Genomic DNA, 20429 nt, shown 5'->3' on the forward strand with positions numbered 1-20429 from the left:
ATATTTGTTGTTTCCTCTCATTTCTGACTTGAAATTTAACAAGTAACAAATTTTTATTATTCGTGACTAAAACTTGTAGTGTATAAATTCATATATATAATTGATTATTGAAAAAGAAACATAAAACAATTTTAATAGGGACGCCTGGGTGGCTCAGTTGGTTAAGCATCTGCTTTCAGCTCAGGTCGTGATCCCAGGACTCTGGGATCTAGTTGCACATTGGGCTCCGTGCTCAGCAGGGAGCCTGCTTCTCCCTCTGCCTGCTGCTCCCCCTGCTTGTGCTTTCTCTCTCTCTGTCTTCTTTTCTTTCTTTCTTTCTTTCTTTCTTTCTTTCTTTCTTTCTTTCTTTCTTTCTTTCTTTCTTTCCTTCTGACAAGGAAATAAATAAAAATTTTAATGGACTAATTTTTAGAGTAGTTTTAGATTCATAGCAGAATTGAGCCAAAGATAGAGATTTCCCATATATCTCTTTCCCCCAACATACATCCAGACTCCTTCGCTATCAAAATGACACATCCTTATCACCAAAAGACCACAGTTTATGTTAGGGTTTACTCTGGGTGTGGACATTCTGTGGACTTTTGACAAATGTATAATGATGTGTACCCATCATTTCGGTATGCATAATAGTTCACGGCCTTAAAAATCCTCTGTCCTCTGCCTTTCGTCCCTTTCTCCTTCCTAATCCTCAGCAACCACTGATTCTGTTACTGTCTTTATAGTTTTGCCTTTTCCAGAATGTCACGTAGTTGGAATCATATAATATGTAGCCTTTTCATATCGACTTTTGGTAATAAGCATTTAAGGTTACTGTGTGTCTTTTCATGGCTTGATAGCTTGTTTATTTTTAGTGCGAAATAATGTCTCATTGTCTGGATGTAACACAGTTTGTTTATCCATTCACATACTGAAGGACATGTTGGTTGTTTCCAGGTTTTGGCAGTTATGAAAAAGCTGCTATAAACATCCATCTGCAGGTTTTTGTGTAGTCATAAGTTTTCAGCTCCTTTGTGTAAATACCAAGGAGTATGGTTGCTGGATTGTATATATGTAAGAGTATCTTTAGTTTTGTAAGAAACTGTTAAATTGTCTTCCAAAGTAAATATGCCATTTATAATCCCTATCAGTGGTGAATGAGAATTCCTATTTCTCTACATCCTTGTCAGCGCTACATATTGTTAGTGTTTAGGATTTTGGCCATTCTAATTGGTGTGTTGTGTTATCTCATTGTTGTCTTAATTTGCAATTCCCCAGTGATAGATGGTGTAAAATTTCATTTTAACAGTCATAAAACTGAGGACCATTTCCCCAGTATTCATGGGTGCAGATATCATGGAATGCATGTATTCGAATTGAGGGTAAAAAAACCATCATAGATTGTATTTATTGAAAGATTGTCTTAGGTTGCCTAAAACATACTCCCTCCCCCCCGCCCTGGGTCTAGTAGTAGTATGGTTTGGAAATTATTATTTTTAATTACTTGAAATAAAAATGTTAAGTCTTCCAAGCATTCTCTGTTCATGTTTGAAAGTTTGTATGCTATTATTTATATCAGTGGGAACATGTCTTACTTCCTTTTTTAGTTTAAATTTACTTCATTTTTATTAAGAAAAGATTACTTTGTTGATTCATACCCTTCAGTATTGTAACACTTTTTAAATGAGTGAGTAATTTTTGGCAAAGAGGCCTACCTTTTATTTTGAAATTTTTTTCTTTATACCTATTTTCTTAATATTTCATGTAATTGATTCTCTTCCATTTTTTACTTCCACGTATGCTCTGTTTGTTAGATAGTATTTCAGCTGCTAGTAGTTTAATTTCTCTCTTGAAAGTTTGACTAGCTATCTAATAATCTTTATTCTTTCATGTAAACATTTCTAGTGAAGGAAAAGACGTTTCCAAGTACTAAATATATTTTTAGAAATCCTTAATTATAAAAAGGTTGAATCTTGTTACTTCCCAGAACTTAAGACATTTCTCTAGAATTGTATTTCCTTTAGTAGATTTAAATGTTCTGTGTCAGTATTTTTACATCAGGAATTTTAGCATTTCTTTACCAAGACATTGAACCTAGATGGTACATGGTAATCCTTTGACAGTCCCTTAGAGGCTTCTTCAGAAATGTACGTGAAAGATACATACAGATTAAAGAATGATGATCGTGGTCATTAAGTCTGCATTCATTCAAACAGGAATTTAGATTAATCAGTGTCAATGAATATATCTTTATCATTGATTACAGAATGTTTCGGTTGACATTATGTTGTCATTATTTATGTAGTTCACTGTTTTCTAAACCTCTAAATTCATATCATACTTTATTTTAGCCTTATCTTTGTGTACTATGTGAATCCTTAAAATTTGGTTATCTAAAAAAATAAACTACAGTATCTTTAAATTCACAGGTTGTTATTTTGAGTACTAAGTATTGAAGGAAAGATCCTATTCTACGTAAAATGATGTCAAGTTTTGCACTGGTTTAGTTACTTTACATTAGCGTAGATTTTCTACTTTTATTTTCATGAGCAAATACTGACTGGAACTTAAAAGCATTGGTTCTTAAACTTTCAGGTTTTGAAATTTTCTTACACTATTAAAAATTATTTAAGACCTCTAAGAGCTTTTGTTTTGTTTTGTTATATCAGTGTTTACCATATTAGAAAATAAGAAAGTTGAAAGAAAATGAGTTATAGTGGGAACACTGGCCTTATTTTACATTTTTGCAGCTCTCCTTGATGTTCCACTTTAATGTAGTGGAAAGAGTGGTATTGTTTTACTGTTTTGTAAATTTGTTTAATGTATGTTTGGCTTTATAGAAAATGGCTGGCTTCCCATATTTGCTTTTGCATTCCATCTATTGCAGAATGCTCTTTTGGTTAAAGTGCATGAAGAAAATCTGGCTTTACTTAGATAAGTAATTAGTAAAATGGAGACGGGTATATTTTAACCTTTTCAGATAATTGTGGTTATTTTTGTTCAATACTACAGAAAACTGGAGTAGTTTTCATTGCATTGCAATCCGTTGGGCTGCTTGAACTTTGAATGGATTGTTTTTACCTGTGCATGATTTTGACTATACCAAATATTAGCAAAATACTAATCCATTGAGTTATGCACATCTTCTAAATTTTAATGTATTTTATTACACAAAATTAAAAACAAATCACATTTCTTAATATCAACCACTGATGTTGTCAGAAAATGTCTGCCAAATGCTATCCCAAAGTATAACATTCCCTTGATACCTTTTGTAATCTAAAATGGCATAAAATGAAGAAGCAATTACCATTAATATTTCTATGAAAAATGCTTGGAGAGTTTCTGAACCTAAATTATAACCTCTTAGGCTTCTCTGATACCTTAGTACACAACTTGCTAACTGATGCACAGAATAAATCTAGATAAAGCACAGATATTCACACGTAGTTCAAAGCTATGGCAGCTTGATGCTGAGATGCTAAGTATAGTTCCCAGGAAAGTAGTGTGGTGGTAGCACTTTTTGCTGCTCTAGGTTTGTGCTGCCTCTTAAATTGCTTGCTGCAAAACACACTGAACTTTATATTCACTTTTTCCCTTTCTCCATAAAAGCGAAAATCCTTTTTTGGTTAGCAAAAACAGGTACTACAAATGTAGGTCTTTCATAAAAGCCAAGTGGCGTAATGCACACTTTTGAAAAACAAGGGATATCTCTGTGTACACAAGTCAGTAATCATAGTTTGTCAGATGCCATCTTGTTCAGTTTACAACCCAATCATAAGAGTGTTTTTCTTGAAGAACCACCCTATTTCAGAATGCAGCATAAGTGCTTTAAGTATATATCTTGTTTCGTTGCATAAATTATTAAAAAAATATGTAGTGATTCAGTAAAAATAATTTTAACTGCTTCATCTATGTATTCATCTACGTATTCTAGTTGAAATTTTAAAACTGGTTGTTAGGGCAGACAACTCTGCTGTCCTGCCTGCTGTTCCCTTGCAACAATGATAGTTACTAGTAAAAGTTGAATGTAAGTACCTTGATTTGTGCTAAAATACCAAGACTTTTGCCTCCCCAGTTGCTTGTGCACCATCCCTACAAATGTTGATAGACTGAAAAGCCCAATTAGATGATAGTTTCATAATTGTGTTCTAATGTTTAGTAAGACATCAAACAGTTTTGAATTTGTGCACTTCCTGAAAGGGTCTTGCAGACTCAGTACTCCAACCACACTCCGAGATCCATTGTTTTAATGGAATGCTGCTTTGGTATGTGCTTCTGGAAATCAGTCATACTTTGCCTACTTTTTTGGTCTGCTGTGGAAATCAAGCATACTTCAGTGACAAGCTCAGGAATACATATGTATAATTCTTTTAATGGAAAGGCACAACTTCCTATGAATATAGTAAGAATAAATTAAAAATCTTGCCTTTTGTTAGGCTTTGTTAGAATCCTTGAAAAAAAAGTGAAGATGTTTTGTGAAGGTAAAAATTTAATGAACTCTATTTTGGCAGAATTTTTTAGGTCAGTTTAATCTTGAGTCAGTTATTTAACAGTGCTGTGCCTCAGTTTTGTGATCTCTAAAATAGGATAACAGTAGACCTACTTTATAGGGTTGCTATGAAGAGTAGTTGAATTAATTGAATTAATTAAACCAAGTTTTAATCATAGCTTTATTATCTTATTGCAGTGCAGTCTTTGGAGATTTTGTTTACATATAAGTTTTTTCATGTTAAACCGTAACTCTTAATTTTTGGTAAAATAATAAAGCGTTAAAATTTGTATTCCAAAAATACCATGTGTGTTGTGCACTAGTTCTATTTTTAGATGTTAGAATTCATAGAAGTGAGGGTCTTGTGTATTGCTTTTTTGGGTGGGAACACAGTTAATAGTGAACTTCCAAGTGTTTCTCCTTACTGATATTTGATAAATCAAGTTATGATGAGAGGTACTGTCTTAATTTTCATTGCTAACCGCTACCTTTAAATATAATCTCTCACCCTTGCATTTTACTAGAAGAATGTAGCAGTGGATTTTTAGAAAAAAATCTTAAGATATGACTAAGAAGTTGAAAACTTCTTTTGCTCCTTTAAAATAGTTAAAAAATGATCTGTCATCTAATTATACCACCTCTTTTTCTTAATGTGTGAAGCTGTATAAAATAGTACTCTTTTTCTTTAAGGAAACTTCAGCAGTACTAAATAAATAGAGTGTATGTGTATTTAGTGAAAAATGCTGTTATGTGTATATAGGTATTTTAGCAGTGATATGCTACATTAGCATGGATTATTGTAAGACATTTGGATTATTGTAAGACATTCTGATTATCTCATTTAAAGAAAGATATTTTAGAACTGGAAAACCCATTTCTTTTCTTAAGACTTTTATTTTTAAGTGACTTCTACACCCAGTATGGGGCTCGAACCCACAACCCTGAGATCCAAGAGTCGCATGTTCTTCTGACTGAGCTAGCCAGATGCCCTTGGAACCAGTTTCTAATAGAGCATCAGAAAGGGAATTTTATGGCCACTGTTGAATAATTGACTTAAAAAACCGTAAGTGTTGGGGCACCTGGCTGGCGCAGTCAGTAGAGCATGTGACTCTTGATCTTGTGGTCATAAGTTAGAGCCCCATCTGGGTGTAGAGATAACTTAATAAATAAAAGCTTTTAAAAAATCCATAGATGTACTTAGCATATTAATCTCTTCAGAATTCTATTAAGAAAATGGAATAATAGAATAATTTAAGAACAGTTTTTTTAAAGTACTGAACTTTATTAATAATAAAGCTAAACATTGTTATTTTGGAAAATGATAGGTACAGATGAAATTATAAGGAGGTAATAAAAACGTTGTCTCCCTCTTTGCGCCCACCAGTGAATCACAGGCATCCAGTTAGGATGTCAGAATATTTAAGGGGGATTTGAAAACTTAAGTCTCAAACAGTAAGACTGTCATAATTACCCTCTGTTAGTGGTTAGATACTGCATTCTTGATCTTTCATAGTTAAGGCACATCCAGAAGTAAAAATTAAACCCCAAAGATGTCATCATCAAAAAATCCAAGTATTTTACTGTGGTGTTGAAATGGAACCAGCTTTTCAGTAATAAGTATTGCTATAAATAATACCTGGAAGATTTTGGATATGCTGAAGCAGTCAATATTTTATCAGGTTCTAGTGATGAGAAAATGACAACTTGGTTTGATTTATTGATGATAGTGTTAAGTGTGATCATAAAATAGTATTTCCCATATGATTTCATCACAAATCCGTTCTGTGAAATAGTCTGGCTGTTTTGCTAGTTAGTATCCATCACCAGCCAAATGTTTTATGAGAAGAAACAAATCTAGTTTCAGGAAAGTTTAAAAAAAATAGTTTTGAGAAAGATTTGGGATTTACATTTTCTGCATAATGTTACAAACATTTCTTCATGATGCTGTGTGATTTTTTTCTTTTTTAATCACAGCTTCATTAACGGTTACATTTTGAGGCATGTCATTAGGTTAGATGTGGGCAGTTAGTTGCTGCTTAGTGGCATTTATCTGCCATATACCATAGGCTTTTTCCTTTTTTCCCTAGCTTTTATAGGTGTTTTTCACTGGTATTTTGTATTACTAAGTGGAATTTTAAGCACAGTTTAAAAGAATTGCTTTTAAAAGAAAAATTGTGCTTTTTAAAGATTTAGACATTACTACTTTTTTCTCAAAATGTGTTTTATGATTGCTACATTTAACACACTGGTCTGATAGTGGAAAAGATCATTAAATAATAGTACAAATTTGAATTACAGTATGTTGAGTAATTTCACCTAGAGATTTCATTGAAGTTAATTCTGTATAACTACTGTTAATAAATGAGTTTTTAGAAGTAGTTGAATTTTACTGAAATTTAGAAATTTGTCATTTGCATGACCTTTTGTATCACAGTTAACCTCAAGAGCATTTTGTTTCAGAACTTGCCAATTGTGTAATAACACTTATTTAGATTTCCAAGTAAAACCCTTGTTCAAATAAAGGAAGCAGTGTTATGTTGAACTTCTAATAATTGTGTGTTGTGGAGACTTTTCATGGCAGATCTTTAGGTCTTGGGTGAAACAGTGCTCAAGTATTTGAATAAAAATGCAAAGGTGTATTAACAATGAAAATTATCTATATAACTTTATTTTTAGCTTAGTGCCCCACAGCGGTTTGTGTTGGATGTTTGAATACATTTGAATATAAAAGGGGTAATGGTCATTTTTAAGACTTTAGTGTTGTGGGAGGAAGAAATAATTGGCCCTGGTGTTTATTAATACTAGATTTTTCTTTTTTTGGAATCTAGGCATATGTCTTTGCTTTGTTGAACACTAAAAACATTCTGTGGTAGATTTTATAATTTGACACATTGATAATCTAGTGATATAAACTGAGTATTGTAAGCACTGTGGTATATCAGACCTGGGAGACTGAAGTTTCTTTTCAGTGTTCTTATTGAGTGATATTGGAAAATTTTAATTTTTTTTAATGGAAGGTGATGTCCCAATTTATTCTTTTCTTTTTGATTTTAGATGGGAAATGTAAAGTCATAAGATCGATAGGTTGACTGTGACAACTATGCTTACTTACAGAGAGAACAGGAAATGAGAATGGGTGATATGGGTCCCCGTGGAGCAATAAACATGGGAGGTAGGGATTTGAAGCAAAAGCCTTCTGTAACTTGTAATTCTTTGGGGAATTGTACATACTGTTTGTGGTGTCTACGTATTGGTAACAAACTAAAATTTGGAACCAACATTTGTAATGGTGAAATCTCTTATATTTATTAAGTTGGAAAAAATATAAGTATATTAAAAATAACATGCAAAGGAAGAATTTTGTTTCATTAAAGGCTAAAAAGGTATATTATGTTTTAATAGATTTAATGAAAGAAACCTGTAACCAGGTTTTGATACAACGTGAAACCTGTTCAGTCATTCCATGGTGTAATGCAGCTATGTTGTTACATTTTTTAAAAATCAGATTTCGTGCTTTCAAATTGGCTTTTTACCTTTCTTAGAAATTTGGTAGTTTCTGAGTTTGTAGTGTTTTTAAACTTCTTGAGAGTATTTTATAAATTTTTATTGGTAAGGTAACCTTTTGTGTAAGTGGAGTTATTTTTATTCATTTTACTGAATGTTTAGCTTATTTTGCCCTAACCTACTATATTGTGCACAGAAGTGCACTGTTTGGAGGCATCTATGACATGTCTGGGAAATGAGATGTGTCTCATACATCTGGGCTTATGCAGAGTTTTAGAGCTGATATAAAGGTTTGAAGAAAGTGCCTATATTAGCTTCTCCACTATTGAGGGAAATAGTAAATTTAAATGTCATACACTTAAAAATTAGATAAATCTTTAATATATTCATTTTATATTGTCCCACAGAAGCTGTCACAAAATTAAAATCTTCACATAACTCAAAATGTACATATTGTTGTAAAGATTACATTACCATTAGCATGTAGTATTTAGGATATATAGTGTATGGAATAAAAAATCTTCAAGCTTCTAATATGTGGAATGAACATTTTCTGTGACCAACCTTTTTCCCTCTTATTTCTCATGCAGTTTATTTGCTACTTCCAATCAGATCATCTAAAATTGTTTGCTATTTATTTGGTCATTTTTCTTACCTACCAGTAAGAAGTTACTGAACATCTCTGGTATACAAAGGAAGCGTGATACATGGCCCTTACCTATAAAGATCTTAATTGTGAAGTTAGTTACGATGGATACATGAATTAATTGGTGAACAAAGAATAAGTTCTGTAGGCACAGTTCTAGTACATAAGTTCTAGAGACACAGTTGAATATATAGTAACGTATAACTAGTTCAATTTTATGTCTTTTCAAAGTAAATTGTGGAATGGTATATAATACAATCCAGGTAGTTTTAAGGGTTGTAAGTATGAAGTTATGGATTGTAGGTACCTTAAAATGCCATTATGATTACTAGATTGTCATTAACATTAGAAGCAAATGAAGTGTTTCTGATATTGCCGAGACCTTGAAAACATTCTGTTTTAGTTAGCAACTTTATCAGAAGAATAATGAGAGTATACCTTTAGATTCCTTACTTAGAAATTTAGGAGAACTAAAATTTTTTATGGCATTTTATTTCATCAGAGAACTGTATTATAGTCGAGCACTTTCTCAGCTCCCCTTAAGTCCAGTCCATTTAATTTTCTCCTATATACATTTTATTCAGTCAGACTTTGTCCTAATGGCTTACTGGAGTTATGAATCATTATCATGCAGTTGAATGCCACTGTTGAATTAGTAAATTGTCATATCCTATCAAGTTACATTGATAGAATGTGGTGGCAGATTTTCTGTTGTATCACCAGTGTATCTCCCAAGTGAAACATAGATTATAAAACTGCTTTTCAGGGGACCAGATAATTCTAACATTTCTTTGATCTTTAAATTTAGTTTAATTATAGCTGTATGATAGAAAGCTTAATTGCTAGAAATAAGACTCTAATTACTGATAGTTGGAAGTGTTATTTTTGATTTATTTTATTATACCCATAGTTGTGTAGTTATATTTGAATCTTGCAAGTTAAATGTTGTAACAGTTATGTTTTATTAAAAAGAGAAGAAAAACCTAATCCCTTGATCTGTTCTTTTTAGGGAAAGTTAATATTCCTTAAAGATAGTGTCTCCATTCTTCCTCATTTCCATGTGGGACATGTCATGGAATTCTAGTAAACATTTTTATTTACAGCTATGCTAAGGGAATAGAAATTTTCTTGGATTAGCAGTGTTCGAATTATCGGCAAGAACATTTTAGGATTAAGGAAGTAATTTCTTCCCATGAAGTGGCTAGATTTCTGGGGATTGGGTTGAGAAAGAGTAGTGGTATATATATTGCCAGGGACTGGTAGGGAGGAAGATTTTATCCTCCCAGCTGCTCCCTGGGCTCAGTCCTATGTAGAGGTCAGCTGCATTAGATACTGTGTAGAGTTTTGGGTTTGAATGAAAATGTCATCTCCTGTTACAGTGTGTTTTTGAGAAATTGAGTTCTGAGTGTCATAAAATTGACCTATAGAATGAAATACTAGAAGAAAACTCTTAAGTTGGAGTTAGTCTTTGTTATGAATTTTTAATGGAAAAGAGTATGAGTACTTTAAAAATAAAAAAATTCAAAGAAGATAACCTAAAAATGTTGTATTTGAGGCCATTATAAATATGATATTTCAGCTCAAACACTATTGCAATTAACATGAGGCCTGGTGGATATCTTTTTGATGAAAAAATTTGAAGTGTATCTGATTGTCCCCATTTCCAGAATTTTTAGCATGTCGAAAAAATAAAAATAGCTCTATTAAAATTTTATCTATATTTGCTTTTAAAAAATAAGCTTTGTCATGATGACCCTTTTCAGTTGTTTTGTTTAGATTGCCTATTTCTGTAAAGTTCAAAGTTAAAAAATAGTACCTCCTATAATTTTGGGATATGTTCAGTAACTTACATTAAAGTCAAGAGGTTAGTTTTAGTGAACTTTGTATACATATTTGTAGTTTCCAAGTGCTTATCCTTTGCTGTTAATTTAAGCTAGTAGAGTATAGTTACCATTGTAAGAGAGTAGTTTGTTAAAAAGCAGACTACAGCAAGTAGTACTCATTTTTTAAAAACCTTTCAAGCTTTGACAGTCTCAGATATCCTAAAATAGTTGATAGTTGTCTCATTTGTTTATGTACATTTGATTTTGGGATGAAGATTCTGTAGTGTAGGTAATACTCTATTACAGAGTAGATAATTAAGTGTCCCATTCTCAAAGAAGGAGAGTGATATTGATAATAGTGTTGTTATATAGTTTGCGTAAGTATTGTTAAATTTTTAATGTTTACTAAACTAAGATAGGACAGCTCTAAGTATAGATTGTTTTGCGTAGATGCATTTAGCCCAGCACCTGCTGGTAACCAAGGTCCTCCTCCAATGATGGGTATGAATATGAACAACAGAGGAACTATACCTGGCCCACCAATGGGTCCTGGTCCTGCCATGGGACCAGAAGGAGCTGCAAATATGGGAACTCCAATGATGCCAGATAATGGAGCAGTGGTAATGTATCATAAACATTTTGTTTGTATTCAGTAATATATACTTTTCTGCCCCAAAGGTAACTTCACACTTAACATAATTTGGCATCATTTATTTTGGTGGTAAGGGTCAATATGCAGTGAAGGAAACGTAATTTTGTGAAGTTATATGTTGACTTTGAGAGGCAATTTTTACATATCACAAGAGTTAACATTCACCATTCATGGCATGCTTTTGTACTCAAGTATATGGCAGATACATGTTAATTACAGTTATTTTTATATTGCTTTTAGTGTGTATCCACCTCTTACCAGTATTCACTGTAAAGGTCAAGTATTTTAAGATTGTGTTCTTTCCTGTATGGACTCCTTGCCTTTGGTGGGGAATGAAACTCCAGTATATGTGAAAACACAGTTTTCAGTCAATGTTTTTAATAAAAAGATCACTTACGATTAATTTCAGGGAACTTATTTAACTATAAAATAATTTACATTAAAGTTTTAAAGTGTATTTTAAATTTACATTTTGCAGTCTTATAGAACTATTCATTATTATATTTGTTACAAAATTTAAAAGCATACAGTTTGTGTCTTGGTTTGACAGTGTGAAGATATCTTTGTGTGGGTTAAATAATTTTAAAAGCAAAATTTTCCAGTAGTTTTTATTTTACTTGAATATCAGTAGCAAGACTGATAACTTTTCTCATTTTCCTTAAAGTCTATCACTATTTAAATGAGGCTCTTGGCAGAACATTTTCTCATTTGGTTTTTGTTAATGGTTGTTCTAAATAACATTTAGAAAAGGAAAATTGGTTGATTGTATATTTAAAAGGCAGTTTAGTTTTGGAACTACCACAACAAATGTTAAGGCGCCATTGCTGCTAAGAAAGAAAAAGCACTGCCAATTAAATTCAGACTTGCCATCTACTGTAAATCCATACTGATTTCAGAGATGTTAAAAAGTGAATGTGTGTCTTAGAATTGATGGATACAGTGTTTCATCATTTTAAAATTTATTTACTTTAATAAATGCAGTCTTTTAAAAATTTGGAAAAATTGGACATGCTAACAGTTTTTTTTTTTTTAATGAGTGTTTGTGTACAAAGATAAAAAGGCAGTGCCATAGTATCTACAATGGTCAGATGGCGCATGATAAAATTAGTGTACTTGTTTCCTTCTCTGGAGGATTTATTTTATAGTAAAATGTCTGAAAGCTAAGTAAAAACTTTGACTACTTTGGTTAAGTTTTACTGTAGCATATAATCATCTGTAGTAACTTAAAGTAATATTAACTGGCCCGTTTTTCCACCCATCCCTCTGAAATTGTAACCTTTTTAAAAATATCACCCTTGGTCTTTTTCACAGTGACATTTAGGGAGTTCTGGTCAACTTTTGAGATTAACATTATTGTAAAGTTTTCCAAAGCATCGGATTCAGATATTTATTTAATTGTGCTTTTAGTAGTACATATTAGTAAATTGTCGGTTTTTAAAAGCTATATCTATTCTTCTATTAAATAGTCTTCCTGGAAGAACACCTCAAAAGTTTTAATACTGAAATTATAACTCTGTGTTTGTACTAGTACTTTCTTTGTTAAAAGCATTGCTGTTGAAATTTTTTAAATGTTTATTTTTTCAATGTGATGCTGCTCCCCAGTTTTATCGCTTTGATTTTCAAAAAAATATTTTTTATTACACAGCACAGTTATATGCAGTATAAACTTTTAAGAAAAAGAGAGATCAGAACAGTGTTGTAATACTGATTAGGTTTAAAATGGCACTTGCTTCCTTCTTAAAATCAGTTCTTTTTTTCATGAAATTGGGGCATAGCATTAGCAATTGTAACTCTTCAGATGCTTTTTTTTTTTTTTTAACGTAGTAACTAATTAAATTGCTCCTTTCTTCCTTTTATGTGTGATCCTGATTCTGCTGGACTTTCTGCTGAACTTCATGACACCACCACTTGGGATTTTGCCAATTTTTCTTGTCACTTACATTTGGCGTGTTCCAAATGGACTTCATATTTATTATGTGGTATTATAGCACAATGATAGATTTCCTCAAGGACCATCATCTCAGATGGGATCACCTATGGGGAGTAGAACAGGTTCTGAAACCCCTCAAGCACCAATGAGTGGTGTAGGTCCTGTTAGTGGTGGTCCTGGTGGTTTTGGTAGAGGAAGCCAAGGGGGCAACTTTGAGGGCCCTAATAAGCGTCGTAGATATTAAACATTCTTTCATTCCTGGCTATTTAGAGAAAAAAACCTCAGTGGTATGCCTTTACACTTTTACTTGTTACCTGGAAGAAATGGTTTTATTGTTAATGTATGTAGACTTAAAGTTTTTCTTTTGTAAAACTTGAGGTTTTTGTATTTTTCTTTATTCATACATAAGCTTTGTAGATTAGAATGGTAATGATGATGCTCATCATTGTGAATGTTAAAATGTGTTTGTGACTTTAGCTATCTGTAAGTATGCCATAGAACTGTGAAGTCTATGTAGTTAACCTCAATAAAGAAATCATCTTGGATAATTTACACATGTTATTAGTAGTATTCTCTCATAGTTTTACTGAACTTTGCTGTAACAGTAATACTTCGGTTGCTTTAATTAATCCCAACCATTTAAAAATGAAAATGATTTTCTGCTTTTTAGTTTTTGCAAGTAGCACTGATGGTAGAAGCTTAAGGAAAGCTAATGTCAGTAAGGGGTGGATAGAATAGTACATTGGGGAGGGATGTGGGAATGGGTTTACATTTGTATAAACCATTGATGTTCTTTCTGTGAAATCAGAGTTGCTGTCTACATTTCATATAGATTCTGAATATTCAAATATTCTGAGAAGGAATATTAAGGATATCTTTGTCCTGTGCTGATTTTTTTCAAATAAACCTTTTGAATCTTGGAAAAAAAAACTGTTTGGAGGCAAATCTCTTTTGCTTATAAAATAATGTCTATTTTTAATCTTATCTATTATTTGGTGTCACTATTTAGATCTTACCCTTTAAATTTTCTTTTACAATCAAACAATACTGTTAGGTTGGATGTTAAGTGAGGATTTGGTGTGATTTAGAAGAAATTTGGCATTTCTTGAGAATGTTGTTTATAGAAGTACTAAAGATGGATTAACTTTGCGGTGTTGTAAATATCTTCCTATAGTTTGGTAAGTCTCTCCAGTAAACTTGTCTGACTGGCTAGTTGTGTTTGTTTCCAAGGGATGCAGTTCAAGTGGTGATTTAAAAAAAAAAAAAAAGAGGAATTAATTTGGGACAGGGCTGAGGTCACCGGAATCAGATTAGATCCCTCTACTGTCAAATATGTATTTCGAAGTTTGATTTTTGGTACTAGAAAGAAACTGATTTTTATCACAGTATAATTGTTATTCTAAAACAAAGTCCTTGCTATATTTAAAATTTTGTATGTTAGCCATGTTTAATTTAAAATTACATTTAAGGAATTATATATTTACCTTCAACCACAAATCTAATGCATCAGCCATTGATCATAGCATAGTTATTTCTCACATAACATTTCAGTGTGTTACTGTATCATGCTTTTAGCATTTTTATGAAAAATATTCTGTTTTGAAATGAACAGTATGTAAAACTTAACTCATTTTTGCATGGGGGGATATGTTTATGCTGGAAGGCATACTTTGTAAAGGAAATAAACTTGGTTAATTTAAAATCTTGCATGAAAGCAGTTGTAAAGCAAAATTGAGATGCATTCTTTTTAGCATTTTTCTTGTGTACTATTTCACATTTTTTAGATACAGCTGTATGGATGGAATTTTCTAAAATTTGTAGTATTAATAGGCTTTTGTTTTTTGGCAAATCTTTGAAAACATGATTTGGAGACTGTAAATAATAGTCAAAAAAGACTGTTCTCATCACATTTTCCACGTGTATGAGTTGGCAGGGAGTGGAATTTATTTTAATTAATTGCAGTGTAGGGAGTTTTAACATTAACTATAATTTTTAAATGATATCTGTTGCACCTAAATATACCTTTCCCATCATCTATATTTTTATTCATATAATCCTAGGTAATTGCTAGCATTGTATTTTGCTTCAGAGCTGAATTAGGAGTGGGAAAAACTTGATCCTTTGATGTTAATACCAAGCTGTCTTTGGCCAAGGCTGTGAAATTCTGTAACATTGATTCAAGGACATTTGAAAGCCAGTGCGCAAAGAGATGTCCTAATCTCCTGAACATTCTAGTGTCCGGCTCAACTCTGGCTCCAAGAACAGAGTTCTACACAGCTTTTTCCCTGCATCAAGAAAACCTTTGTTCCAGAACTTATCAAGTTTACCCTGGGAACAGTCAGCTTCTGAGTGACAGCCAAGTGGAGCATCTGTGAACTCCCAGTTATTCAGTTTTTAGTGTTTTTGTATAAACAACTTTGTGGCTGGTTCAGTCAATATTTTTTCTTGTGAATTAGTATACATACTGGGGAAGATATTTGAATGTCATTTGCTTAAAAGCAGTAGCTATAAAAATAAATAATAGTATTAGCTTTTTTAAATAAGTGTGAGTTTGTCATATGGTACCATAATTCTTTCCATAAAAAGGTAATATGAAACAATCTCAGAATTATAATATCACAATACTATATTTCTTTTTCTGTGTCATGATTTTAGCTATTAGTATGTAATTAATGTACATAAAATAAAGGAACACTCATTTTCCTAATTATTTTGTCAAAATTTCCCCATTTTTGTTTGTTTTGAAGATAAATAAATTGGTTTTCTTCTTGACAGATCTAGTTTTTTTGTTTTGTTTTTGTTTTTTGTTTTTGCTTTGTTTTTCGACAGATCTAGTTTTTAAAGAACTTTTGGTTCACCCATATTTCATAAAACCCAATTTGTTATTCCTTGAATTTTTGGATTTTTCTTTTTATAATGAGTACTGAGTTCAGTGAACGAGATTAAATATTTGTTTTTAACCCAACAGTATCAGTAATATTAGGGAAAAAATAACCTGTTTTCACCAGAATATAAGAAATAGAAATTATCAACAAGGACATTAATGGAATGTTGGATCTTGTTTCTCACATATTAATTGAAATTATATCTTTACATTTTATTCAAAAACATACTGAACATTTCAGTAACTTGGTGTTTATATGTAAAGTCTATAATAATTACTAAATATTAGTGTGAATGATTAATGGTCACTAATTAATATTTGGGGTTTTGGTTGATAATTACAACCTAGATTCTGAATGGGAAAAAGGTACATGTGTGTGATTGAAATAAGTGTGTGATTGGAAAAAAAAAAGTCTTGTGAATGTAATGAAGTTTATGTTTAAAAAAGGTTTGAAATGTAGTGTCAAATGGGACTCTCAGAAATAAAAGGGATACATTATTTTGAAAAAATAGAGGAAATTTTCTGGAGTACTTTGGTATTTAAATCTTTGTGTTGTTGTGTTATAATATCTAATAATATGTTAAAATATGTTCCTGAAATATAAGACAGTGCTAATGATTTGAAAAGTCAGACTTACTATTTTCAAAAAAAAGTTAGTGAACACCCACATATCTAACTCCTAAATTAAACAGTTGTAAATATGTTCCTGTGCTTACTTCATCGATAGATATTTGTAGACATGGACTTATTTGTGGCGGGGTGGAGGGGAGTGGTGGGAACTACTTCAAAGTAAGTAGCAAGTCCATCACTTAAGTTGAATAGACCTGTGTGGGTTTATTTCATCCTAAACAAATGATGATTAAGTAAATCAAGAGTAGTGTCATACTTTCAAGAGCATTATTTCCTTTCCTGCACCCTTCAGAACTAAATTTCTAAAAATGGGAAACAATTTTAGTGTGCTCACTTTACATAATTGTTTTCCACAGTTGTGTAAAATGAAACACACTTAGCTTCCCAGTTGAATGTGGGCAAGTAATTTATAGAACGTCACTCTGGGGAAGTAGTGAAGAATTTCATTATTGTTTTAATATCTGATCTTACATATTTTAAATAGTATCTGATTAAAATCGATTCTATATTATATTAGCCTTTTTTAATTTGTCAGAAGCACTGTCTTCTAAGTAGAAAAAACATCTTGAAATTTTGTTTTTTTGATTACTGATAAACAGTATTAATAGTTGAACTTTGACTCTTATAAGACTGAATATCTAAAGGCACAACCGGAATGCTCTTACCTTGGGAATATTGCTTTTTTCTGTAAAACCATGTTTGGATTATAAATATCTTCAGGGGTTCCTTTTGGTTGAAACTTACTATTTGATTATTTTTTTATTTACCTGGTGGAATCAGTGGAATGTACTTTGTTTTATGATGTATGGTTTTCCTGAATAAGAGAAGCCTATATTTTCTAGATGGAGTACACTGCATTTCTTAACATAAAATAGCCAGAGTTTGTAGTACACATTTAAAAAAAAATTGTTTTTCAGGTATGTTGTTTTATGGTTTGAATCACTGTTACTCTTACCAATTCTTCCCTCTGCAATAGATACTAGATTTTGTTGACTGTGTTTATATAAAAATCTTAAGTTAGAATTACTGGTTGTCTTTCTGAGTTAAAGAAATAGATTTTAACAGATGGTGTTCTGCTTATACGTGTACATAAAATTTCAGTTCTGTTTTATACAATATAATCACCCAAATTTCATGTAAGGCACTTCCATCTCAAAGACTAAATTAGTAGGATTAGGTAGAATTAAGAAGTGTACTTAGTAGGAATACATGATTTTTTAATTTTCAACTTATTTTTTCTAAGTATCAATTGGGGCACCTGGGTGGCTCAGTTGGTTAAACATCTGCCTTCACCTCAGGTCATGATCCCAGGTTTCTGGGCTCAAGCCCCACAACGTGCTCTCTGCTCAGTGGGGAGTCTGCTTCTCTCTCTCCCTCTGCCTCCCCATCCCTGCTCGCTTTCTCTCACTCTACCTCAAATGAATGAAATCTTTAAAAAATAAATTGTCAATTAATAAGAAACGGTTTTTATTAATTAAAAATAAGGATTCTGCATTGCATCAATAGTAACGTGTGGACTTTACTTGAGTAGTAATGTAATGGACCTAAAGTTTCTTAAATGCTCTATATAAGTATGGTGTTTGTAGTGTTGAAGACTTTGGAATTGCTGTTTATATCTAAAATTTGTTTCTAGCTCTGAAATGATCATTTCAGATATTTAAGGTAGGAAATACATGGATATGAGGTAGTGTCAAAACTTAAAGGAGTAGCCGCAGTAATCCATTATGTTTTATATCTGTGACTGGATCTCTTAAGACATATTCTTCCTTGTTTCATCTTTGTGCAAAATGTCAACCTACTAGACTTTTGTGAATATGAATGAGTTTAGGTATGTTTTGGGATTTAGAAGAACTATGTAAATAAAATCCTATCACTATTAACTTTGCCAAGTTTGCCTCTGAGTTACTTACATTTTTATTTTTCTATGCTTGCTTGGACAGTTTATTTTCTGCAAATTATTTATATTGTACATTTTGCCAGAATAATTGTAGTTAATTTTTCTTCAAGGTGTTTTCAGATTATTAGATAATGTTAAGTCAGTATCAAATGTGACACATTGCTCAGATTTACAAATGTTGCTTGGTGTTTTTATGTAATGAGAAAAAGTAAACAATCTCTCACATAGTGATTCTCTTTTAATTTCTGACCTTTTTAAAAGTGTTGGAGGCAGTAGTAACTTTCTCAATGGTTACTTAGTCTATAATGCTAATTCTTAGAATTGGTTAGAATTGGTTTACATGTTCATGGCCTGGTTAGCATATTTTAAGCATTAGGAATCAGCAGTTTAGCAAAGTGAACATAAAAATCAGAGTAATTGTTTACAAAATGATACCTTCGCAGTCATAGAATTTATGGGGGAGCCATGTCATTCAGAATTGCACTATATCCATGTATTTATTTTATCAATATGTTTTGAGGGGTCCTATTGTTTGCTGTACCCTTTCCTAAGGCTGAGATAGAACAGTGGAAAAACAAAATCCCTGCTCTACATTAAAGACCAGCAGCCATGTGAATATCCTTCCAAATTGGTAATTTTTACACGTCAGTGTGCATTAGAGCCACATAGAGGGCTCATTAAAACATTTCTGGGCTCTACTGCACAATATCTGATTCAGCAGGTCTCAGGTAGGGCTAAGTAATGTGCATTTCTAATAAGTTCCCTGTTGATAAATGTTGGGTTTGGGTTTAGAATCTTTGTTCTAAAGTATTACTCAAAAGAATCATAGTAACTTTTTTGGTTAGTTGATTTGTGTTGGTGGTAGCATAGGTGATTTTTCTGGTACATTATATGCTATTTAGGATCTCTGACCAATCACTGAGACCATTCAAAACACTTCCAAACTTTTCCACCTACTGCCAGTTGACAAGTACTGCAAAAAGTCCATTATTTTTAAGTAGGCTATTGAGTGCTAAATTTTATACCTAAGATTTTTGAACTAGGATTTCATTTTTGTGTCACAAGCCTAGTGAATTCAAGTGAAGAAGGAATATAGAAAAATACAATTTGAAAATTTTGTAGAGGTTTTTCACTTACCTGATTTTCAACTACCTATACCAGTATGAGAAATGAAACAGTGTAATAATGTTTTTGTATCAGTATATTTGAAGATGCTTGGGGCACCTGGCCAGCCATAGGACTGTTGCTTGACCTTGCTGGGGTCATGAGTTTGAGCCCCATGTTGGGTGTTGTGGTTATTTAATAAAAAAAAAAAAAAAAAAAAAATCTTGAAGATGCTTATGCCTGACAGGTGAAGGTTTTATAAAACTGTCTTGGTCTTTGCTTACCATCTTGGTAAATATGAATATAATGACACTATTTAGATGGATTAAAATGATGGCTCAACCTTTCTCTTTTGTGAACTGGTCTTTTACTTTTCTAGATTGAAGTTACAGATTTGATAAAAGCATTTTCTAAGACAATGAGTGTATTTATTAAAAGTAATTTTCTCTTGGTTTGCAGCTTCAATTTTCATTAGTCATTTTAGAAGGTAATGCCACCGAGTTCAATAAGTGGAAATTGTTAAGTAATTTTATGGTAAAAGTTATAGCCTGGCTTATGAGACTTTACAAAGATTTATGCTACATATATGTATTATTCAATGTCTATTCAGAATTATGCAGTACCTCAAAACAATTAAATTGGTCAATAATGAGAGCACATAGTTTGTGATATTGATTATAGTTCCTTTCAGAAATATTTGACTACATTAGTGCAAAGAAACAATCACCTGGTTAATAGCCTTCTAAATATCTCAGCAAGTAGTTTCTAGAACCTGTGTACGTCTGCTAAGAATATCTGTGTGTAGGAAACAAGGAGACTTGTTTGTGATTTAGATGTCACCTGGGTGCCTCATGTTTTTGCTTCCCAAAGATTGCTGTAGCATAGTGTCCT

At 32.1% G+C, this 20429-nt stretch overlaps 1 protein-coding gene across 2 annotated transcripts in view; it reads left to right on the forward strand.

The window, feature by feature from the left end:
- PSPC1 (paraspeckle component 1) overlaps window positions 1-20429 on the forward strand; it is a 92853-nt gene that overhangs the window by 57716 nt on the left and 14708 nt on the right. Inside the window, exons 7-9 of one of the 2 annotated variants that reach the window (XM_045797148.2) lie at window positions 7583-7640; window positions 10892-11061; window positions 13082-19760. The exons of the other annotated variant lie outside the window; for it this stretch is intronic. Of the exons in view, the coding sequence (XP_045653104.1) occupies window positions 7583-7640; window positions 10892-11061; window positions 13082-13267 (414 nt within the window). The 3' untranslated portion in view covers window positions 13268-19760. Of the gene's footprint in view, window positions 1-7582; window positions 7641-10891; window positions 11062-13081; window positions 19761-20429 lie in introns of those variants that run through there. 2 annotated transcript variants of the gene reach the window in all.

The sequence above is a fragment of the Ursus americanus genome, chromosome 10 (assembly GCF_024610735.1).
Source record: "Ursus americanus isolate L20-20 chromosome 10, mUrsAme1.1.p, whole genome shotgun sequence".
NCBI classification, from domain to species: Eukaryota; Metazoa; Chordata; class Mammalia; order Carnivora; family Ursidae; genus Ursus; species Ursus americanus.